Raw genomic sequence first — 17,616 nt, forward strand, 5'->3', positions numbered from 1 at the left:
CTCCTCCACATGCAGCTGCTGGGTGACCTTGGGCCAGTCACACTTCTTTGAAGTCTCTCAGCCCCACTCACCTCACAGAGTGTTTGTTGTGGGGGAGGAAGGGAAAGGAGAATGTTAGCAGCTTTGAGACCCCTTAGGGTAGTGATAAAACAGGATATCAAATCCAAACTCTTCTTCTCATTGGCTCTGGGTCTGTATTCTAACAGGTGTAGAGTGATTTAGATGGGAGAGGAGAACATTTTGAATTTCTGCAGTGATACCCTTGAAGACCTACAGCCGTTCTGAACTCCCTACATAATACCAATCACTCCTCCCAGTGTGGTCAACAGCTATTTTAAACCTTTACCTGTTCAGATGTAACCGCCAAGGGTTTTCATGTTGGCTGGGGGTAATGGTGTCAAATTGGAAATTACAGTACAAAAACATCCTTGGAACTCCAAAGTGCATTGGAGCCTTCATTAAGTTGGCGCCATCCAGCTGGGCTGATTGGGGCTGATGAGTTGTAATCCAAAACATCTGGCACCAGGTTGAAAAAGGCTGCTGTTCTGGATACAGTGGTACCTTGGAAGTCAAACGGAATCCGTTCAACTTCCAAAACATTTGGAAACCAAGGCGCAGCTTCCGATTGGCTGCAGGATGTTCCTGCAGAAGCCATGTTGGACATTCGGGTTCCAAAGAATGTTCACAAACCGGAACACTCACTTTTGGACTCTCTGTTGGTCTTCATATACGTAAATCTACTTCTTCTGCAGGACTGGTGACCTTTAGAACTGGTTTCAAAATGAGCACCAGTCATCTTAAAAACATTTTTCAATCCTGTCCGTGAGCATATATAGTCACTGGAATAATTCCGTACCAACGCAGAGGGAAATGAGGTATTTTTGTTAGAGTTTGGGATCTATATTGCCGCAGAACACAGAAATGAATACTTGGGTAATGCTGTTGGTTGAAAGAACAAAGAAAGTTAAGATTGAATACTCCTTGCAAACAAAGCCATTCTGAGTACAAGCTTACATGTGTCTATCATGGTTAACGAAAGGAAGATCAAACACTGATTGAAGAAGAATGAAGGAAAGCCTGGAAAAATAGCACTCTACAGGGAGTGACCTAAGGAAGAATCAGTGAGGGAAGAACAGGCTGCCTCTCTACCACCTCAGTGGTTCATATATATATATATATATATATATATCAATATTTGTTCATTTTCCTTCTGACACCCTGCCTCTCAGCCTCTAGGTCCTCATCCAGAGTCCAAATAAATTCTACACTATTTGCATATTTTAGGCTGCTTTTATCCTTGTTTTTAGTGTTCAGATTTTATAAGGTGCTTTTGAGTTTCATTTTTTGAAAAAAGGAACAAATACATATTAATAATAATAATAATAATAAATAATTAAAAAAATACAGTGGTACCTCATGTTACATACGCTTCAGGTTACAGACTCTGCTAAGCCAGAAATAATGCTTCAGGTTAAGAACTTTGCTTCAGGATGAGAACAGAAATTGTGCTCCGGCGGCACAGCAGCAGCATGAGGCCCCATTAGCTAAAGTGGTGCTTCAGGTTAAGAACAGTTTCAGGTTAAGATCGGACCTCCGGAACGAATTAAGTACTTAACCGGAGGTACCACTGTAATGGAGCTCAGTGTTGTCTGTTCTTAACTGGCAGCAGTTCTCCAGGGTTCCAGACTCCTAGCCTTACCTGGAAATAATCATTATCTTCATTTATTTGTATGCTGCCTTTCCATTTCTAAGCCATGCTCAAGGTGGCTTGCATCATCAATGGATTTACATAAAAACAAAAACATAATAAACTTTTATGTAGTCATAAATTTGACCAAACTGTGGGAGGCAGTGGAAGACAGGAGTGCCTGGTGTGCTCTGATCCATGGGGTCACGAAGAGTCGGACACGACTAAACGACTAAACAAAGTGAAGGAAAACATCTCAATAGGTGTGGCGTTCGTACAGAGCCCCCAGTCGTCTCACAGACTATTGGCCCGTACACCACTAATGCGCTGCCACCAACCAGGTCCTCCCCAGTAAATCACTTAGTCTCAGGTTCTTACAAACACAAATAAACTTTAACTGCATTCAAAACGTTGTTACTCTTTACCTTCTTAGTCTTATTTTATCCTGTCTCTCTTCTACCTCCCCTCACACAAGAACCAACTGCACTAACTGCCTCTCTATTTCCAACTGTCTGCCAACTGCCTTTCCCAACTGCCTTTCCCAACCAACCAACTCAAACCTCCGGCTAAGCCCTTTTATAAAGAGGTAGGCTCAGCCTCTGGCTTTTCTATTGGTCTACCTGTTAACTCTCTCTCCCCCTGTACAGACATTTTAAAAAGAGTGGGCAAACGCCACAATAAGCATCAGGGCTGACCTAAGACCCCCCTTCCCCACCAGGGTGGGTGACGATCAATATCAGGGACAAAGGGGTGGGAGTGGGGAGAAAGATCAAAATTGGGATCTGCTGATTTTATTACATATTGTTTCATATTGTATTGTTTAATATGTATTCATGATGGGGCTTCAGCCTTTCACAGAAGGTGGGATAAAAATATGTAAATAAACCAATACCAGTAATTATGAAAGGTCATGGTGGTTTGATCTAAGGTTTCATTTCTATTCCACCTTCCCTTCAAATTTTATTTATGCATTAAATTTGCATGCCGTCCTTTATCTCAGGGTGGTTCACAGCATAAAAATACAAGATCAGAACACAAAATGCAAAATAAAAAGAAGAACCAAACAAATGGATAACCCTCCTCGACCCCACTCCAAAGAACTGGGGGTGGTGAGTGCAATTCAGTGTGCAGCTAAAGAGATGGTTCTGTCAGTGTAAGAATTTCTGCTTCCCCTGTGGAGCAATATCCCTTCTCTTCCCCTCCCACCAAATGCTGATCTGGGTGTTCTCTTAACACTCCAGGGTTTCCACTAGCACAGAGCTTTCCAAACTTTTCATGTCGGCGACACACTTTTTAGACACTCATGATTGTGCGACACGGCAATTCAGTTTTACTAGCAAACCAGAGGTTAAACTAACCCCTTTCCAGCCGACAAAGTTTGGAAAGCTCTGCACTAGCAGAATGGGGTCATTGAATTCAGCCAAGTGTATATATTTTGGTTTGCCTCTTTTCCCTGCACTTTGTTTTATCCTTACAACAACTCGTGTGAGTTGGGTTAGCTGAGAAGGGAGTATGAGTGGCCCAAGTCAAGCTGTAAGCTTCCTGACCGAGTGGGGGTGAGGACCCTGCCCTCTGGCAGGTCCTTGTCCGACACCCCACCACCCTGGCTCCCTCTGTCATGATTAGGTCTGAGGGCAGAAACTGGAAAGTGCTGGAAGATTCTAGATTCATTGCATAAGATTCATTTCTTATGCAAATATTGTTTTGAGTATCTCAAGGCAACGCTGTTCGGGACAGTAAAACAAGGGACTATGACATCCCTGTCACGATCCCCTCCTCCGTTACACCTGTGTAACATTCTGCTGCCGCAGCAGGACTTCCATTTCCTCTCCCCCAATCTGTTCCGGAAGGCCCCACCCTCAGGTGGGACAGGGTCTTAGGGCAGCCCTGGTCCCAACATCATTATGAGACACCATTGCCATGCACCCTCTGTCAGTGGCAGCAGGGGCACCCACGGGTTTTCCAATGGGGTGCAAAGTTAAAAGTTTGAAAGGAAGGAGCAAGTGAGTTTTTCTTACACCAAAATTGAGAAAAATTGAGCCCATTGCTTTGACTTCATGTCTCAGCTTGTACAAATGCAACTGACTCTTTTTAAAAAATGAAAGTGGGAATCTGGGGGTTATAGTTCATCCAGGGGAGCAACGGTTCTCCTCCCCGCTTCAGCAAAATTTTATTGCTGTTTTGCAGTATTTTAAAATTTGTTCCTTGCATTAGTGCTATTTGCTGCTGTGAGCACGATTCTGAGAAAAATTTCCTACAAAAATAACAGATATGTTTCTGCCCGGTTTCGAACCGGGGACCTTTCGCGTGTGAGGCGAACGTGATAACCACTACACTACAGAAACTGTGCCCTGCTCTCTGTCTTTGCTTCTTCCCCCAGCTGAAAACACGCCTTTATTGTGCAATTTCCCCAAGCTTGAGTGTAAGATCCCACCTCAGTAAGATCTTCACCTCCCTGGAGATGGATAGGGAGCAAAAAAACTTCACTTGCTAGGCCAGGCAGAAAACTCTGTGGAGGCCCAGTCCCTCTGCAAATGCCTTTTCAATATAAACAACAACTCCTGTCTGGCAAATGGATTCCCTTACAGAAAATTGATTTAAGGGACTAAGGAAAAACTTGGCTATTTAAAAAGCCGTTTGGTTAAATGTATTTCCTAGTCTGAGGTCCACACTACTTGTGCTGTATCTGAGTAGTTTACCCTTTGCCCCACTCTGTTCCAAGAGCAATAGTGCTAAAGAGCGTGTTTTCCTGGTGGGGAAGCTGAGGCACGAAAGGAAGTTTGGATAATCCCTCAATTGAAAATGTTGAGGTTCTTGACTTATGTTTTTATTGTATTGCTGTAGAAATACGGTCATAGGAAGAAAGGGACATATTCCTCCTAGTTTCTGACTGCAGACCTTGCACATGTGAGGCGAATGTCTCTTTTGGGAAGAAATATGGATTGAAATGGAATAAACACTTAAATAAAAAGCAGGGGAAGGATTGCACCAGCCGGGACTCGAACCCAGGTCACAAGGTTGGGAACCTTGTATGATGCCTCTACACCACTGATGCAGCTAGCAAAGATTTACCATACTTTCTACCCAGAGAAGGAAGCCAGCAGGAAAGTGTCAGGCAGTTGCCCAGATCTTCTCACACGCAATAGAAACGTGTAAATTTTGCCCTCAGATTCTTGCTGTGCATCCCTTCTTGCCTGCTTGCATTTCTTTTGCCAAAGTTTGTTTCCCTTTTGGTCCCCTTCAACTGGTCCAGGCTTCCATTTTCTGTAAGAAGCCTCCTTGACCCTAAGAGCTTCCTTGACTCTGCTCATCAACCACACTGGCATCCCCTAGGACTCGGCAGCACCTTTCCTGATCTGGGGTGCACATTCCAGCCGAGTTTTTTTTATTATTGCCATTTTGAATAGTCCCCAAGGATTTTGGAGCAATGTGTCCCTCTCAACCTTCTCTTTACAAATACTTTCATTTCTGAGAAGCTGAAATGGAGTAATGAAATTTGGAGTCTCACATGGTGGCATGAAGAAAACCCTGGTGGTCTAGTTTTCAGGACTTGGCGCTCTAACAGGGTTGATTTCTGGCCAAGGAAAGGGCTTGCTCTCTCCTGGAAGTGAAGCTCTTGCAGCAGCATTGCCTTGTAGCCATGCTTGGGCTGGGTTTCTACAGAAAATGTGCCCAGGCATATTTCTATGTAGCCTTCTTAGCGCAGTAGGCAGCGCGTCAGTCTCATAATCTGAAGGTCCTGAGTTCGAGCCTCAGAGAAGGCAGCTTGCAGTTCTCTTTGTTTTGTTTTTTTGTATTTTGCAAAGGGTGTGTAGTCCTCTGCTCTCTGAGCAAAAGGTTCAGCGGGAGGCTCTGGGTGTCAGTCTTTGGAATGTAGGGACAGGATTGTTGCTTCAGGTGTGAGAGGGTATGAGTGAAGGCCGAGGTAAGCCCCTGTGCTTGAGCAGAGCAAATTACACTTTGAAAAAAGAATAAGGCTCATCAGGTGAAGGAAGGGAGGGATGAGAAGCACTTCCACCATCCATCCCTGATGGTCTAGTGGTCAGGATTTGGCGCTTTCACCGCCACGGCCCGGGTTCGATTCCCGGTCAGGGAATCTTTTTGCCAGGGAGAAGGAGCAATGGCTTTGCTGTGGTTCATGTTCTATAGGTCACATTGAGGGATTCAGAAATAAATTTGGTTAAAGGAGGCCTCTATCTTGCCATTCTTCCTGGTGGTCTAGTGGTTAGGATTTGGTGCCCTCACTGCCAAGACCAGGGCTTGATTCTCATTCAGAGGATGCTTTATTTTCTCTATTTTGAGGCTTTTTTATTAGTTGTTTTACACAGAGAAATAACGCCAATCAACATCTCCCGTCCATTACCTCCCTCACATACCTTCCACAATCAATTATCGGTTGCAAATGGACCCCTGTTCCATCACAAGAATTAATACAACCATCTCAGCAATTCTCACCAATCTTCTGCTGTAAAAGGTTAAAGGTGTGCCTATTTAGTATATATTGAGGCTCTAATTATCACTGACTGCAACATTTCTCTGATGAAAATAGGGGCATCCTAGGAAATGCGGAACATTCCGGGATAGAGGAGATAGATCTTTCCACCCAAAAAAGTGTGGGGGGTTTAAAATTTTTTATTTTTTATTTTTATTGAAACTTCTTACAATGGTCCTGCGTGTTTCAATAAAATACACAGGAACAATAATAAAAGAGGGCAGGAGGTTAAAAAATAAATGAGAATGAATAGATGTCCATGATCAGCCTCAGACAGCGTGGCCAATGCATCAGGAACGATGGTAGTTTGAGCCCCAAAACATCTGGAGGGCCACAGGCCTCCTTCCCCTCGTATAGAAGCTAAAGAAAAAGTAAATTAGGGGCACAGAGTAAATATTGTCCTTTACCTTTCTGACTCATCTCAAAAACTTAAAACCAGTAAGCGCTGGGTTCCATCTTGGGTTAATACCATTAGTGGAACACTCATTAAAATCTCCACTACAGTGGTACCTCGGGTTAAGTACTTAATTTGTTCCAGAGGTCCGTTCTTAACCTGAAACTGTTCTTAACCTGAAGCACCGCTTTAGCTAATGGGGCCTCCTGCTGCCGCCGCGCCGCCGGAGCACGATTTCTGTTCTCATCCTGTATCAAAGGTCTTAACCCAAGGTACTAACCTGAAGCATCTGTAACCTGAAGCGTATGTAACCCGAGGTACCACTGTATAATTAGATTCCTTAGGATGTGACCTCAGATAGTAATGCAGATTTTAATGCTATAGACCTTTTTTTGGATGGGTATTTTTGCATAATTCCAGGAGTGGAGGAACCTGTAGTCCAGTGTTGTTGGACTCCAACTCCCATCAGCCGGAACCAGTATGATGGTCACGCATGGTGGGACTAGCAGTAAAATAAAATAAAAAATATAGAGGGCCACAGGTTCCTGGTATCTGAGGAATTTTGGCTCAATTGTTAAACCACTCTGTGTATCTCTCAGCAAACAAGCTACAGGTCCCATAATTCTTTGAGGGAAGAGATGATTGTTTCAAGTGGTATCATAGTACTTTGACTGTATGGTATGTTTGTAACCTCTGACTCTGTGACAAGGATGGGGAGCCTGTAGCTTTCCAGGTGTTGCTGGGCTACAAATGACATCATCCCTGGCCAATGGCCATACTGGCTGAGCCAAATGAGATTTGGGAGGGTGCCAACAACATATGTGGGGCTCAGGAGCCCAGTTATGTCACCCCTTGTCCGCAGAGCTGGCAGCCTCTCACCCTTTTTTGAACACTCTCCCTTGTGGATTGTTCCCTCAGCCTCCTCTCCTCTCCTCTCCTCTCCTCTCCTCTCCTCTCCTCTGGGAAGCTGCTGCTGCTGTCCCTGGTCGCTGAGCTTCTCCCCTGCCCCAAAGAGAGGTGCCTCTCAGAGACACCATTCTCTTGTGGAACTTATGGAACTTGTGGAGCTGTCCCGTGAATCCACTGGATGACATTGCGGAAGAACGTTGCCTCAGGAGAGTGTGGAAAATTCTCAGGGATGATTCACATCCTGGCCGGCACTTTCTTGATCTCCTGCCTTCGGGCAGAAGATATAGAAGCATGATTAGTCACACCAACAGGGTAAAGAACAGCTTCTATCTGTGGGCTGTTAGGCTGCTGAATGAAAAGATAACAACAGGGCAACTGACTTTCGGGTTTGGTGGGTGGGTGTCAGTAAACGAGGGGAATTAAGACTAAGAGAGCTGAGTGGGGGGTTGCTCATGTAATCTTACTGTATACAAGTTGTACAAGTGACAATAAAGTATTTCAATTTCAGTTATAGCCAGGGCTGTTGCAATAAACAGCTGTGCGAGCCTTTGGGAAGCAGAGATGACAAGAGAGGGCATCAGAGGAGGGAGGGAAAGAAGAGAGGGACAGAGGCCAGTGTTGCCTGTGGCACCCCTGACCATCATTCAAGGCACCCCAGCTGCCACAGCACCCTGGTTGAAAACCACTGGCCTACAGCACAAAGGTAAGAATTGCATCCATTGCTTCTGACCCTGCCCACCATGGACATGTGGCCCTTAGAAGGTTGTGCACAATGGAATGCGGCCCTCGGGATGAAGACGCTTCCCCGCCCTCGCAAGGAACCTTTTATAATGTGAAGTTTCAGGTTTCGTACATCAACCGTTTCCAACATCCCGTTAAAGATGACCACACCTTCGTTGCTAATTTTTACAATGACAGTTCTATGGTTTTCTTTATTTTTAAGGGAAACATTCTTTTAAAAAATTAAATTCTGCATTTGTACTTTGAGGGAATCACATTGCCTTTCGGCAGCTGAATGCCACATCCTCTCTGACAACTCTTAACATCCAGGGGGATTGCCTCCCACGTGGATTTTCTCATGTCTACGCAGATCACTTCGATTAAGAAACCTCTGCTCACACGACGAACATTGATAGGGTCTCTCTCCTGTGTGGATTCTCCTGTGTATCAGAAGGTACCCTTTCTGAATGAAGCTTTTCCCGCAATCCGTGCACGTGTTTGGTTTCTCTCCCGTGTGGATCCTCTCGTGTGTCAGGAGGGACGAGCGCCGAGTAAAGCACTTCCCACACTGGGCGCACCTATAGGGGGTCTCGCCCGTGTGGGTCCTCCGGTGGATGACGAGCTGCAGTCTCCGGCTGAAGCTCTGCCCGCAGTCGGAGCAGTTGTACGGCTTTTCGCCCGTGTGGATTCTCTCGTGATTGATGAGGTTGCACCGGATGCTGAAGCGCCTCCCGCACTGTGCACACTCGTAGGGCTTCTCTCCTGTGTGCATTCTCTTGTGCCTCACCAGCGTGGACTTCCGGTTGAAGCTCTTGCCGCAGTCCAGGCACGTGTACGGCTTTTCTCCAGTGTGGGTCCTCTCATGCACGACCAGGTTGGCCTTGCAGTTAGAAGTCTTCCCGCAATACAAGCATTTGTATGGCTTCTCGGCCATTTGCACGGCCTGGCTGAAGCTCCTGTCCTCGGACTGCTCTTTCTTTATCTTCAACTTGACGATCTCCTCCTGGAAGGGACTTTCATCTAAGCCGGCGCCCACTTCATCGTAATGATAAGCCTGTTTGGCTGCCTTCCCAGGATTGTTTTCCCAAGGACCTCCCGGCACCAGGGGACTTCCTGGCATCAGCCCCATGTCAAGCCCCTGGAAGAAATCCCCTTTGGCTCTTTCCAGGGATATTCCACAGAGGTCTGTCTGCTCAGGTCTTTCCAGCTGGAATGTCTCCTCTTCATTCTCCTGTTCTTGCCCATCACCTTCAAAATGGGGGGAAAGAGAGGAAAATCATGGCACAATAAGTAGAGGCTTGTAGAAATTCCCCATCCCTGTTCCATTACTTTCTGTCCCTCAGTTTTTAGAGGCACCCCCCCCCCCAAATAATCCTGGGGGCATAGTTTGTTAAGGGTGCTCAGAACTGTAGTCTCTTTTGTGCAGAGGAGGGCAACCAAGATGATCAAGAGTTTGGAAACAAACATTAAACGGAACAGTTAATGGAATTGGGTATTTTTAGACTGGAGAAGAGGAGGCTGAGAGGAGATAAGATAGCCATCTTCAGATATCTCAAGGGCTGTCATATGGAAGAGGGAGGAGGCTTGTTTCTTTCTGCTCTGGTGGGAAGGACCAGAACCACTGGCTTCAAGTCACAGGAAAGGAGATTCTGACTAAACACCGGGAAGAACTTTCTGAGAGTAAGAGCTGTTCAACAGTGGAAGAGGGTGCACTCACCTTTGTTTGAGGTTTTTAAACAGAGGTTTAAAATGATTCCTGCATTGCAGGGGGTTCAACCATATTTGTTTATTCATTTCATATTTATTTCATAAAATTTATACACCGCTTGACCTGTGGTTGAACTGTTTAATTATTATTTGCTGAAGTTTAATTTTACTGTTTGCTACAGCGGTACCTCTGGTTATGAACTGAATCCATTCCAGAGGTCCGTTCATAGCCCAAAACCATTCTTAACCTGAGACGCGCTTTCACTAATGGTGCTTCCTGCTGCACACATGCCTCTGGCGCACGATTTCCGCTCACATCCCAGGGCAAAGGGTGCAACCAGGAGAACTACTTCCGGGTTAGCAGAGCTCATAACCCAACGCATAACCCAGAAGCGTTCATAATCAGAGGTACCACTATATTAGATTCTGATGGATTGTTGAATGTTGCTTTGTTTGATATAAGTTGTTTGTTTTAAAGTTATTGTGACTTTTATATTGGATCAGATTTTTACAATTAATGTTTGATGTTTTATTTCGTTTTTATGTCTTGGAAGCTGCCAAGAGCGGCTTGGGCAACCCAGCCAGATGGGTGGGGTATAGATGTATTATTATTATTATTATTATTATTATCATTATCATTATCATTACTATTATTGACTGCAAAAAAGCACCTCTCAAAGATGACCCTTTGAGCCCCTTCCAACCCTACAATTCTACGATTCTGTGATGGTTTTGTTCTAACCCCATTGTAGGAGGCAGCATTTTTATTTGTGTTTTAACAACTAGCAATTAAAATTCTTACCGAAGAAACGGGATTCTCCATCACCCTCCTGCTTGGCTTCCATGGAGAGCTGCATCTTCCTTGGGGCCCAGGAGTCCTGTTCTGAATTAGGGCTGCTGACAAATGAGCTTATTGACAACCCTGATTCCTGAAAAAAAAGTGAACGATAACAAAGGATAATAAGGAGGTTAACAATATGGGTGCAGATGGCTTAATGACAAGGATGTTGGTAGGACATTGTGGTGCAGAAAAGTAAAAGAATGATAATTTACAGTGACAGATTTGGAATTTATTTTGCAATGTTATTAAGGTTGTTTCAGGCTTCTATGTGTATTCTCTCGCACATGTACAGGGACAATGGCAGCTGTAGTTCATCCACATCTGGAGGGCCGAAGGTTCCTCACACTGGACGTAAGCAAACACATGTGGCCATCCCATCTATCTTGGGGCCAAACTAGATTATTTTATTTTTTAAAAACCCAGAGCTTGAGGAATTGCCACATCCATTTCTCTGCCCCTCACGCCAATAGACGGCATCCCTGCCCTATTTTCTGGGTTCTCTCAGGGTTTCCCAAACGCTAAGACACTCACCTTTCCTTCCCACCCTTCCGACTTCAGGAGGAAATCTTCTGCCAGGACGACTGCCTCGCTGCAGGTCTCTGGCCCCTGTTCGCCGATCCAGCTCTGCATTTCCAGAGGCAAGATGCTCAGGAACTGCTCCAGAATCAGCACTTCCAGGATCTGGTCCTTGGAGCGTTTCTCTGGCTTCAGCCATTGGTGGCAAAGCTTCCACAGCTGCTTGCAAACGTCCCGGGGCCCCTCAGCCTCCTCATAGCAGAAGCGCCGGAAGCACTGGCGTTGTGTCTCTGAGTCGGCGGCGTCTTTGCTCGCTGTCTTGTCCTTCCCTTTCCCTGAAGAATCCAGACCTCTGCTCGGTTTCTGAGCTCCCCGGAGGCCCAGCACGGTTGCAGTTGCCCAGTCTGCTTTCGGCCACTGGCTGGCCCCAGCTATTTCCTTGAAGGAGGCCTGGAACTCCTTCGTGTCTGCCTCAGAGATGGGCTCAGGTAGCCTGAGGTGCCTCCATCCTGAGCAAGGGGATTCCACCGTCTTCAGGAACTCCTGCTGCTGGTTTTCCCAACGCTGGTGCAAACCTTCCTCTGGCTCCTGCTTCACTTGTGCTGGGCCTTCGCCAATCAGGAACTCCTTGATGGTCCCGACTTGGACAACCTGAGTCTCCCTTTCGCCTGCCTCCAGCTTCTCCCAGCATCCCGGTTCTGTTGGGTCCTGCTGCTCCATTTTTATTTCTGGCTGGAGTTCCTGGGCTGAAAAGGAAATTCAGCTCTTGATCAAGGGCAAAGCATTAAGAACATAAGAAGAGTCGGCTGGATCCGGCCAGTGGCCCATCTAGTCCAGCATCCTGTTCCCACACTGGCCACCCAGATGCCTGTGGGAAACCGGCAAGCAGGATTGGAGCCCAAGAGCCCTCTGCCCTAATAAATTTATTATTATTATTATTATTATTATTATTATTATTATTATTAAGCCCTTTCCTCTGGGAATTTGCCTAATCCTCTTTTTATTTGTTTTCCCACACGGCAAAAATTACACATTCCAAATAAAACACAAAAGAAACAACAAATTTCCAAATAAACCAATATATACAAATCCTTAAATTCCTAAAAGAGACTTCTATTGTTTAAGTTTTTTTCTTAATTCGCAAATTCTTAATTTCTCCATATGACTTCCAACCTCCTCATTGAGGATCCATCCTTTTTCTTATTATTATTATTATCACTGCTTCAGTATTCCTTATCTCCATTTCTTTCTTTTGTTTTGTCTCATGTATTCTTAATCTAACTTGCAGCTTGGGGAGTTTAGTCAAAACATGTCCAGGTTTTCATTTGTGGACGATGTTTAATTAAATATTCTTTATAAATGCCCCATTCATTTTTATACCTTTGGGTTGGCTCTCTCCTAATTATCTCAGTTAATTTAGCTAATTCAAGATTATTTTCTAATCCTCTTTTAATGCCATCTAGGTGGGTGCCCATCAGTGCCTCCTGTGGGAGCAAGTGCCATAGTTTAATTAAGCACTGCAGGAAAAAGTGCTTTCCTTCATCCTGAATCTTCCAGGGAGGAAGGTTGCAATCACCGCAACACAATCCTTCACATCTCCCTACGATCTGCAGGGGAGACCTTGGTGGAACTGCAGGGGAGACCACTGGGAACTGCCTGGTTGGCAGTGACTCCGGTGACAGGGCCTTCTTAGCAGTGGCTTCCCATTTGTGGAATGTCCTCCCTAGTGAGGTGCACCATTCTCCTTCATTATTATTTAGGTGAAAAGTGTTCCTCTTTACCCAGTCATTTGATGGCTGAAAATATTAGTTTTGAGAGTTGGCGATTGCTTTTAGTTCTTAACTTTTTTTTAAAGGCTGCTTTTAACCATTTATAGAAGTTTTGATTCTATTGTTTTGGTACTGACGTGTTTTCCACCCTGGGCACCTTAGCAGGAAGCTGTGGGATATAACTAATAAATAGAGAAATTGAAGTTCTGTTCAGAAGTAAGCCTCATTTAGGCTCCTGATATCTGTAAGGCTGTCTCGCTCGTAAAGATTCACTTATTTACTCTGACAGTCTAGGGCAGTTGTGTCCAAACTTTTTTCAAAGAGGGCCAGATTTGATGAAGTGAAGGGCCGTGAGGGCCAACCAAAGTTGTTGACTTTTTAAAGGATTGAGCTTTTTTTAGGATTGAAGTTTTTGAGGTTTTTTAAGGATTTTACTCCAGGAAATAAACTGCCATGGGGGCCGGATTAAACCAACCGGCGGGCCAGATTAGGCCCCCAAAATGGACTTTGGACATGCCTGGTCTAGTGGAAAGGGTTATGGAATCACAAGTAGAGATGGAAGGGACCACAAGGGTCATGTGAGGGTCAGGCAATGCAGGGATCTTTCACCCAACATGGGGCTCAAACGCACGACTCTGAGATTGAGAGGCTCATGCTCTACCGAGGTTGTAGCTCAGTGGTAAAGGTTCTTCATTCCTGCACTGCAGGGGGTTGGACTAGATGATCCTCAAGGTCCCTTCCTACTCTATGATTCTTTTTAATACCATGCAATAACCACAGCAGAGTTGCCAACGCAAGACAGTCAGCAACCCCCAGAACTGACCCTGGTGTTTCCGCACAATCCTGTCCCATTCATGTGTGAAGTGGGAATGCAGTGAAGAACCGTATTTTAACACCCAAAATGGGTGTGTGTGAAACAGCCATCTTCCAAGCTGCAAGGATCGTCGAGGTAACATGTGCCTGAAGCATTTTGTGCGCTCGGAACATGATATCATAATGTGCAGTTACTGCTACGCTTAAGGTTGCCAACTTTCCAGGCACCTCTGCTCCTGTGCTTTTAAATGGCATGCAATGACGCTCGCCGGCACCTTCATGCCACAAAGCTTCACTGTTTTGATTTCTGCCACCTGCCTCTGTCAAAGGCAGAGGAGCAGGCCTGACTTGGTTCCCCTCTGGATAAGTTGGCAACCCTGGCTGCCAACTGACCTGTGGGAAAGCAGCTTGGCCTGCTCCTGTGCCTTTAACAGCAGCCTGCCATTCAAGAATCAGCTTTTTGCAGCAAGGGAGATAAATGCAGTTGCGAGCTGACTTCTGCACATTGAGCCCCTGGCAGAAGGCAGAAGGCATGCTGGCAACGGTAAAAGGGAAATCTGGGAACATCGCCCTCTGCAGCTTTTCCCCACGGTTCCTGATTTCTCTGGTATCTCCCTCTTAATTGTTTTTTCTCCTTCTTTCTGTCCAGCGCCTCTGGGGGGGGGTTAACTCACCCACTCCTTGAACATTGGTCATTGTTGCAACCTCTGGCAAAAGATCTGCAGCCCCCAATGGCTCCATCCAAGAGGCAAAAACCCCTGGAGGGAAGGAGGAAGGTGGTGGATCAGGAAGGTGCCTCAGCTTAGGTCACAAGTTTGCATGCTCCTCTAGCCGGCACAGCTCTCTGTGTTTAACTCCTTCAGGGCAAAGGCACATAAAACAGTCAGGCATCCTAAAACATGAATGGGAGCAGAAGTTGCATGTGAGTCCCTGGGTGACCTCTCCCCGCTCTGGCCATTTGATGCCCTGCGTTTTGTCCTGTTGCAGGCTGCCTACTTAAAATGCCCACGTGGAATTGCTAGAATTGCGAGGTTTAGCCCTTTCTCTGGGACTTTAATAGTTAAATCTCAGGGAGAAGGGGAATGGTTCATTCTTGTCTCTCTTAACAGCGCATTCATGCGCATGCATGTGCATGCACAATAAGGCCCAGGCTGCTTTTCCACGGCTGCTGAGACAGATTTGGAACTATTGACCTCACAGTGGCAGGGAAATGGACTTTTCCCAGCAGTTCTGTAACCTCAAAGTGGGGGGCGAAAAACGCTGGACTTTTAAATCTGCGAAGGTGGCCTGATTCATATGTAATGCAAAACCATGGTTCGCAAGACATCCTTTACAATTTGCTTAATGTGATCATTTGGACCTGGCACAACAGCTTCACCATGTTTTTATTAACATGACTGGGATAGCTCAGTTAGTAGAGCCTGAGACTCTTAATCTCAGGTTTGTGGGTTCAAGCCCCACATTGGACAAAAGGATTCCTGCGTTGCAAGGGGTTGGACTAGATGACCCTTTGGTGTCCCTTCCAACTCTACAATTCTATTATTTGCAGGTGCAAACAGTATTGAAGGCAGGATGATGCATTACCACCATCAGCCCAAGGCTGCGTATATACCGTGCATTTATTTTATTATTTTATTTATGGTAAAATTTATTTACCACATCATTGAAAAGCACTGAGAACCCATACATTTAAAGCACCTCCCCCCAAAAAATCCTGGGAACTGCAGTTCGAACCTCACAGAACTACAACTCCCACCATCCTTAACAAACTACAACTCCCAGGATTCCGGCGTGGAACGCGCTTGAAATGTTTCGTCTGCTCACAGCGTAAAAATGAACGCACAATAAAAAGGACGCCCGGATCAGGCTTAATGGGTTAAAAGCACCGAGCTCTCCTGCCTAGAGAAGGCGGAGACATTATTAATATTATTGTTGTTATTATTGTTTTTTTTTAAAAAAGTTCCATACAATTCCTCTTCCTGTCCCGCCCCCTTGTTTGAGTCCCCTTTTGGGTCGTTCCGAAGTTTGGAATTATTATTATTATTATTTTTTGCAATTTAGCCGCGGCTGCAAAGGAGTCAGCGCCTTTTGGGAGCGGTAAGTTAAGTCGGGGATTTGGGAGAAGGGGGCGATCGGAGGCGGAGCGGCGGATGGAGGGGAATCCGAAGCAAGGAGTAAACAAGATGCACACCGCTCTCCCCGCCTTCCTTTCCCACGCCTGCCAAATCAAAGTTAACTGGATCTTCGCTGGGCCACACACCCCACCGCGTGGCTCTTGCGGGAAACAGAACCTCCAGCTATAGGTGCAGTGTACCCCTGTAGGCCAGATGCTGTGGGGAGCGGGGAGGAAAGAACAGCAACAACCCAAAAAAATCAGGATAGGGTTGTTGCTTTAATCTTTCGCTTGCAAGCTTCAAAACGTAAGCAGAGATGAGCTGGAACACAGCTGGGAAGTTTTTACTTGTTTTGTGTGTGTGTGTGTTGTGTTTTCCTTTTTTAAAAAAAATCTTTATTGAAATTTCAAAAACTGCATAATTATATGTGCACTAAACATGGTGAGACGTAAATAAAGGAGAGAAAAGAAGAGATACAACCCATGTAGAAGGGAAAATAAAGGGGGGAGGGAGGAAACCCAAAACTATATATTTTTGCAAGGTTGTTATTGTTCTTCACCAGATCTTAACCTATTACAGTATATGTAAGAACAGATTCCAAACATCATTGAATTTGTCCATGGCAAGTCAGTGTTTATTTGCAAGTTGTTCATATGTTGTGAGTTTGTGTATAAGTCTTCAGTCCAGTTGTAGAAGGGAACTGCATTTTTATTTTTCCAGTTCATCAGTACAGTCATATCTTGTGTTGCGTCCGCTTCATGTTGCGTCTTTTCGCGTTACGTCCCGCGGCAACCCAGAAGTACCGGAATGGGTTACTTCCGGGTTTCACCACTCACACATGCGCAGAAACGCTAAATCGTGCTTCACGCATGCGCAGAAGCACCAAATCACGCCGTGTGCCTGCTCAGCACTTCGAGTTGTGGGCATTTCATGTTACAGACTGGTCTCCGGAACGGATCTCATCCGTAACACAAGGTACCACTGTATCAGTCTTTTTGCTGTGGTAAGGGCACGGAGAGTCTACTCCCATTGTCCTTTTGTAAGGTACCATGTGCTGGGTATATAATTCAAGAGCATATTTTGCTCTGTAAATATAAGGTTGTTCCGTGCAGTTCTGTTGATAGTTTCAGTTACCTCCTGCCAAAATTATTTCAATATAGGACAATGAAAAAACATACTTTTTAAAGAAACATTATCCCTATTGCATCTCCAGCAGAACGTAAGCAGAGACGAGCTGGAACACTGCTGGGAAGTTTTTAGTTTAGAGAAAAAGGAAAGGGAGATGCAGGATGGAGGGGTATAAAGTTATGCAGAGAGAATATTTTCTCCCTCTCAGTCCTAGAACTCTGGCACATCCAACTAAGCTGAATGCTGGAAGGTTCAGGCAGATGAACCTTTTTTCACCCAGCGCAGAGTTTAACTACAGAATTCGCTCCCCTTAGCTATTGTGGATGATCACCAACCTGTACTGGTGTAAAAGATTAGATAAATTCATGGGGGATAAGGCTTTCCGTAGCCACTGGCCTGCCACAGCCTGGGCATATTAGGGAGGGAGTCAGCTACTCCTCATCAAGTAAATAAATAAAAATACTTAACAAACTGACCAATCGCGTCACAGATAGCATGGTTCTGCCCCCCTAACAAAAGTCCTGTC

The 17,616-nt window shown here is 45.4% G+C and overlaps 3 protein-coding genes across 5 annotated transcripts in view; 1 reads left to right on the top strand and 2 right to left on the bottom strand.

Moving 5' to 3' along the window:
* Positions 1 to 2,393, bottom strand: part of LOC307208739 (uncharacterized protein) — a 59,249-nt gene extending 56,856 nt beyond the window's left edge. For 2 of the 3 annotated variants that reach the window (XR_013835225.1, XM_079963662.1), the window contains exon 1: positions 2,113 to 2,393. The gene's annotated coding sequence lies outside the window, so the exon portion shown is untranslated. Of the gene's footprint in view, positions 1 to 1,699; positions 1,889 to 2,112 lie in introns of those variants that run through there. The other variant, XM_079963663.1, reaches the window with a different exon arrangement.
* Positions 2,394 to 8,386: 5,993 nt separating this feature from the next.
* LOC307208504 (uncharacterized protein) lies at positions 8,387 to 14,655 on the bottom strand. Its single transcript, XM_079963135.1, has 4 exons — positions 14,523 to 14,655; positions 11,282 to 12,012; positions 10,712 to 10,838; positions 8,387 to 9,450 (listed from the first exon to the last, which is right to left on the bottom strand). The coding sequence occupies exons 1-4, from the start codon at positions 14,587 to 14,589 to the stop codon at positions 8,522 to 8,524; spliced, it is 1,854 nt and encodes a 617-aa protein (XP_079819261.1). The 5' UTR covers positions 14,590 to 14,655; the 3' UTR covers positions 8,387 to 8,521.
* A 1,143-nt stretch (positions 14,656 to 15,798) lies between these two features.
* The window catches only part of LOC307207811 (uncharacterized protein), a 31,657-nt gene continuing 29,839 nt past the window's right edge, over positions 15,799 to 17,616 (top strand). Inside the window, exon 1 of the mRNA XM_079961883.1 lies at positions 15,799 to 15,945. The gene's annotated coding sequence lies outside the window, so the exon portion shown is untranslated. The remainder of the gene's footprint in view (positions 15,946 to 17,616) is intronic.

This window comes from Podarcis cretensis, assembly GCF_951804945.1.
Source record: "Podarcis cretensis genome assembly, chromosome: 2".
NCBI lineage: Eukaryota > Metazoa > Chordata > Lepidosauria > Squamata > Lacertidae > Podarcis > Podarcis cretensis.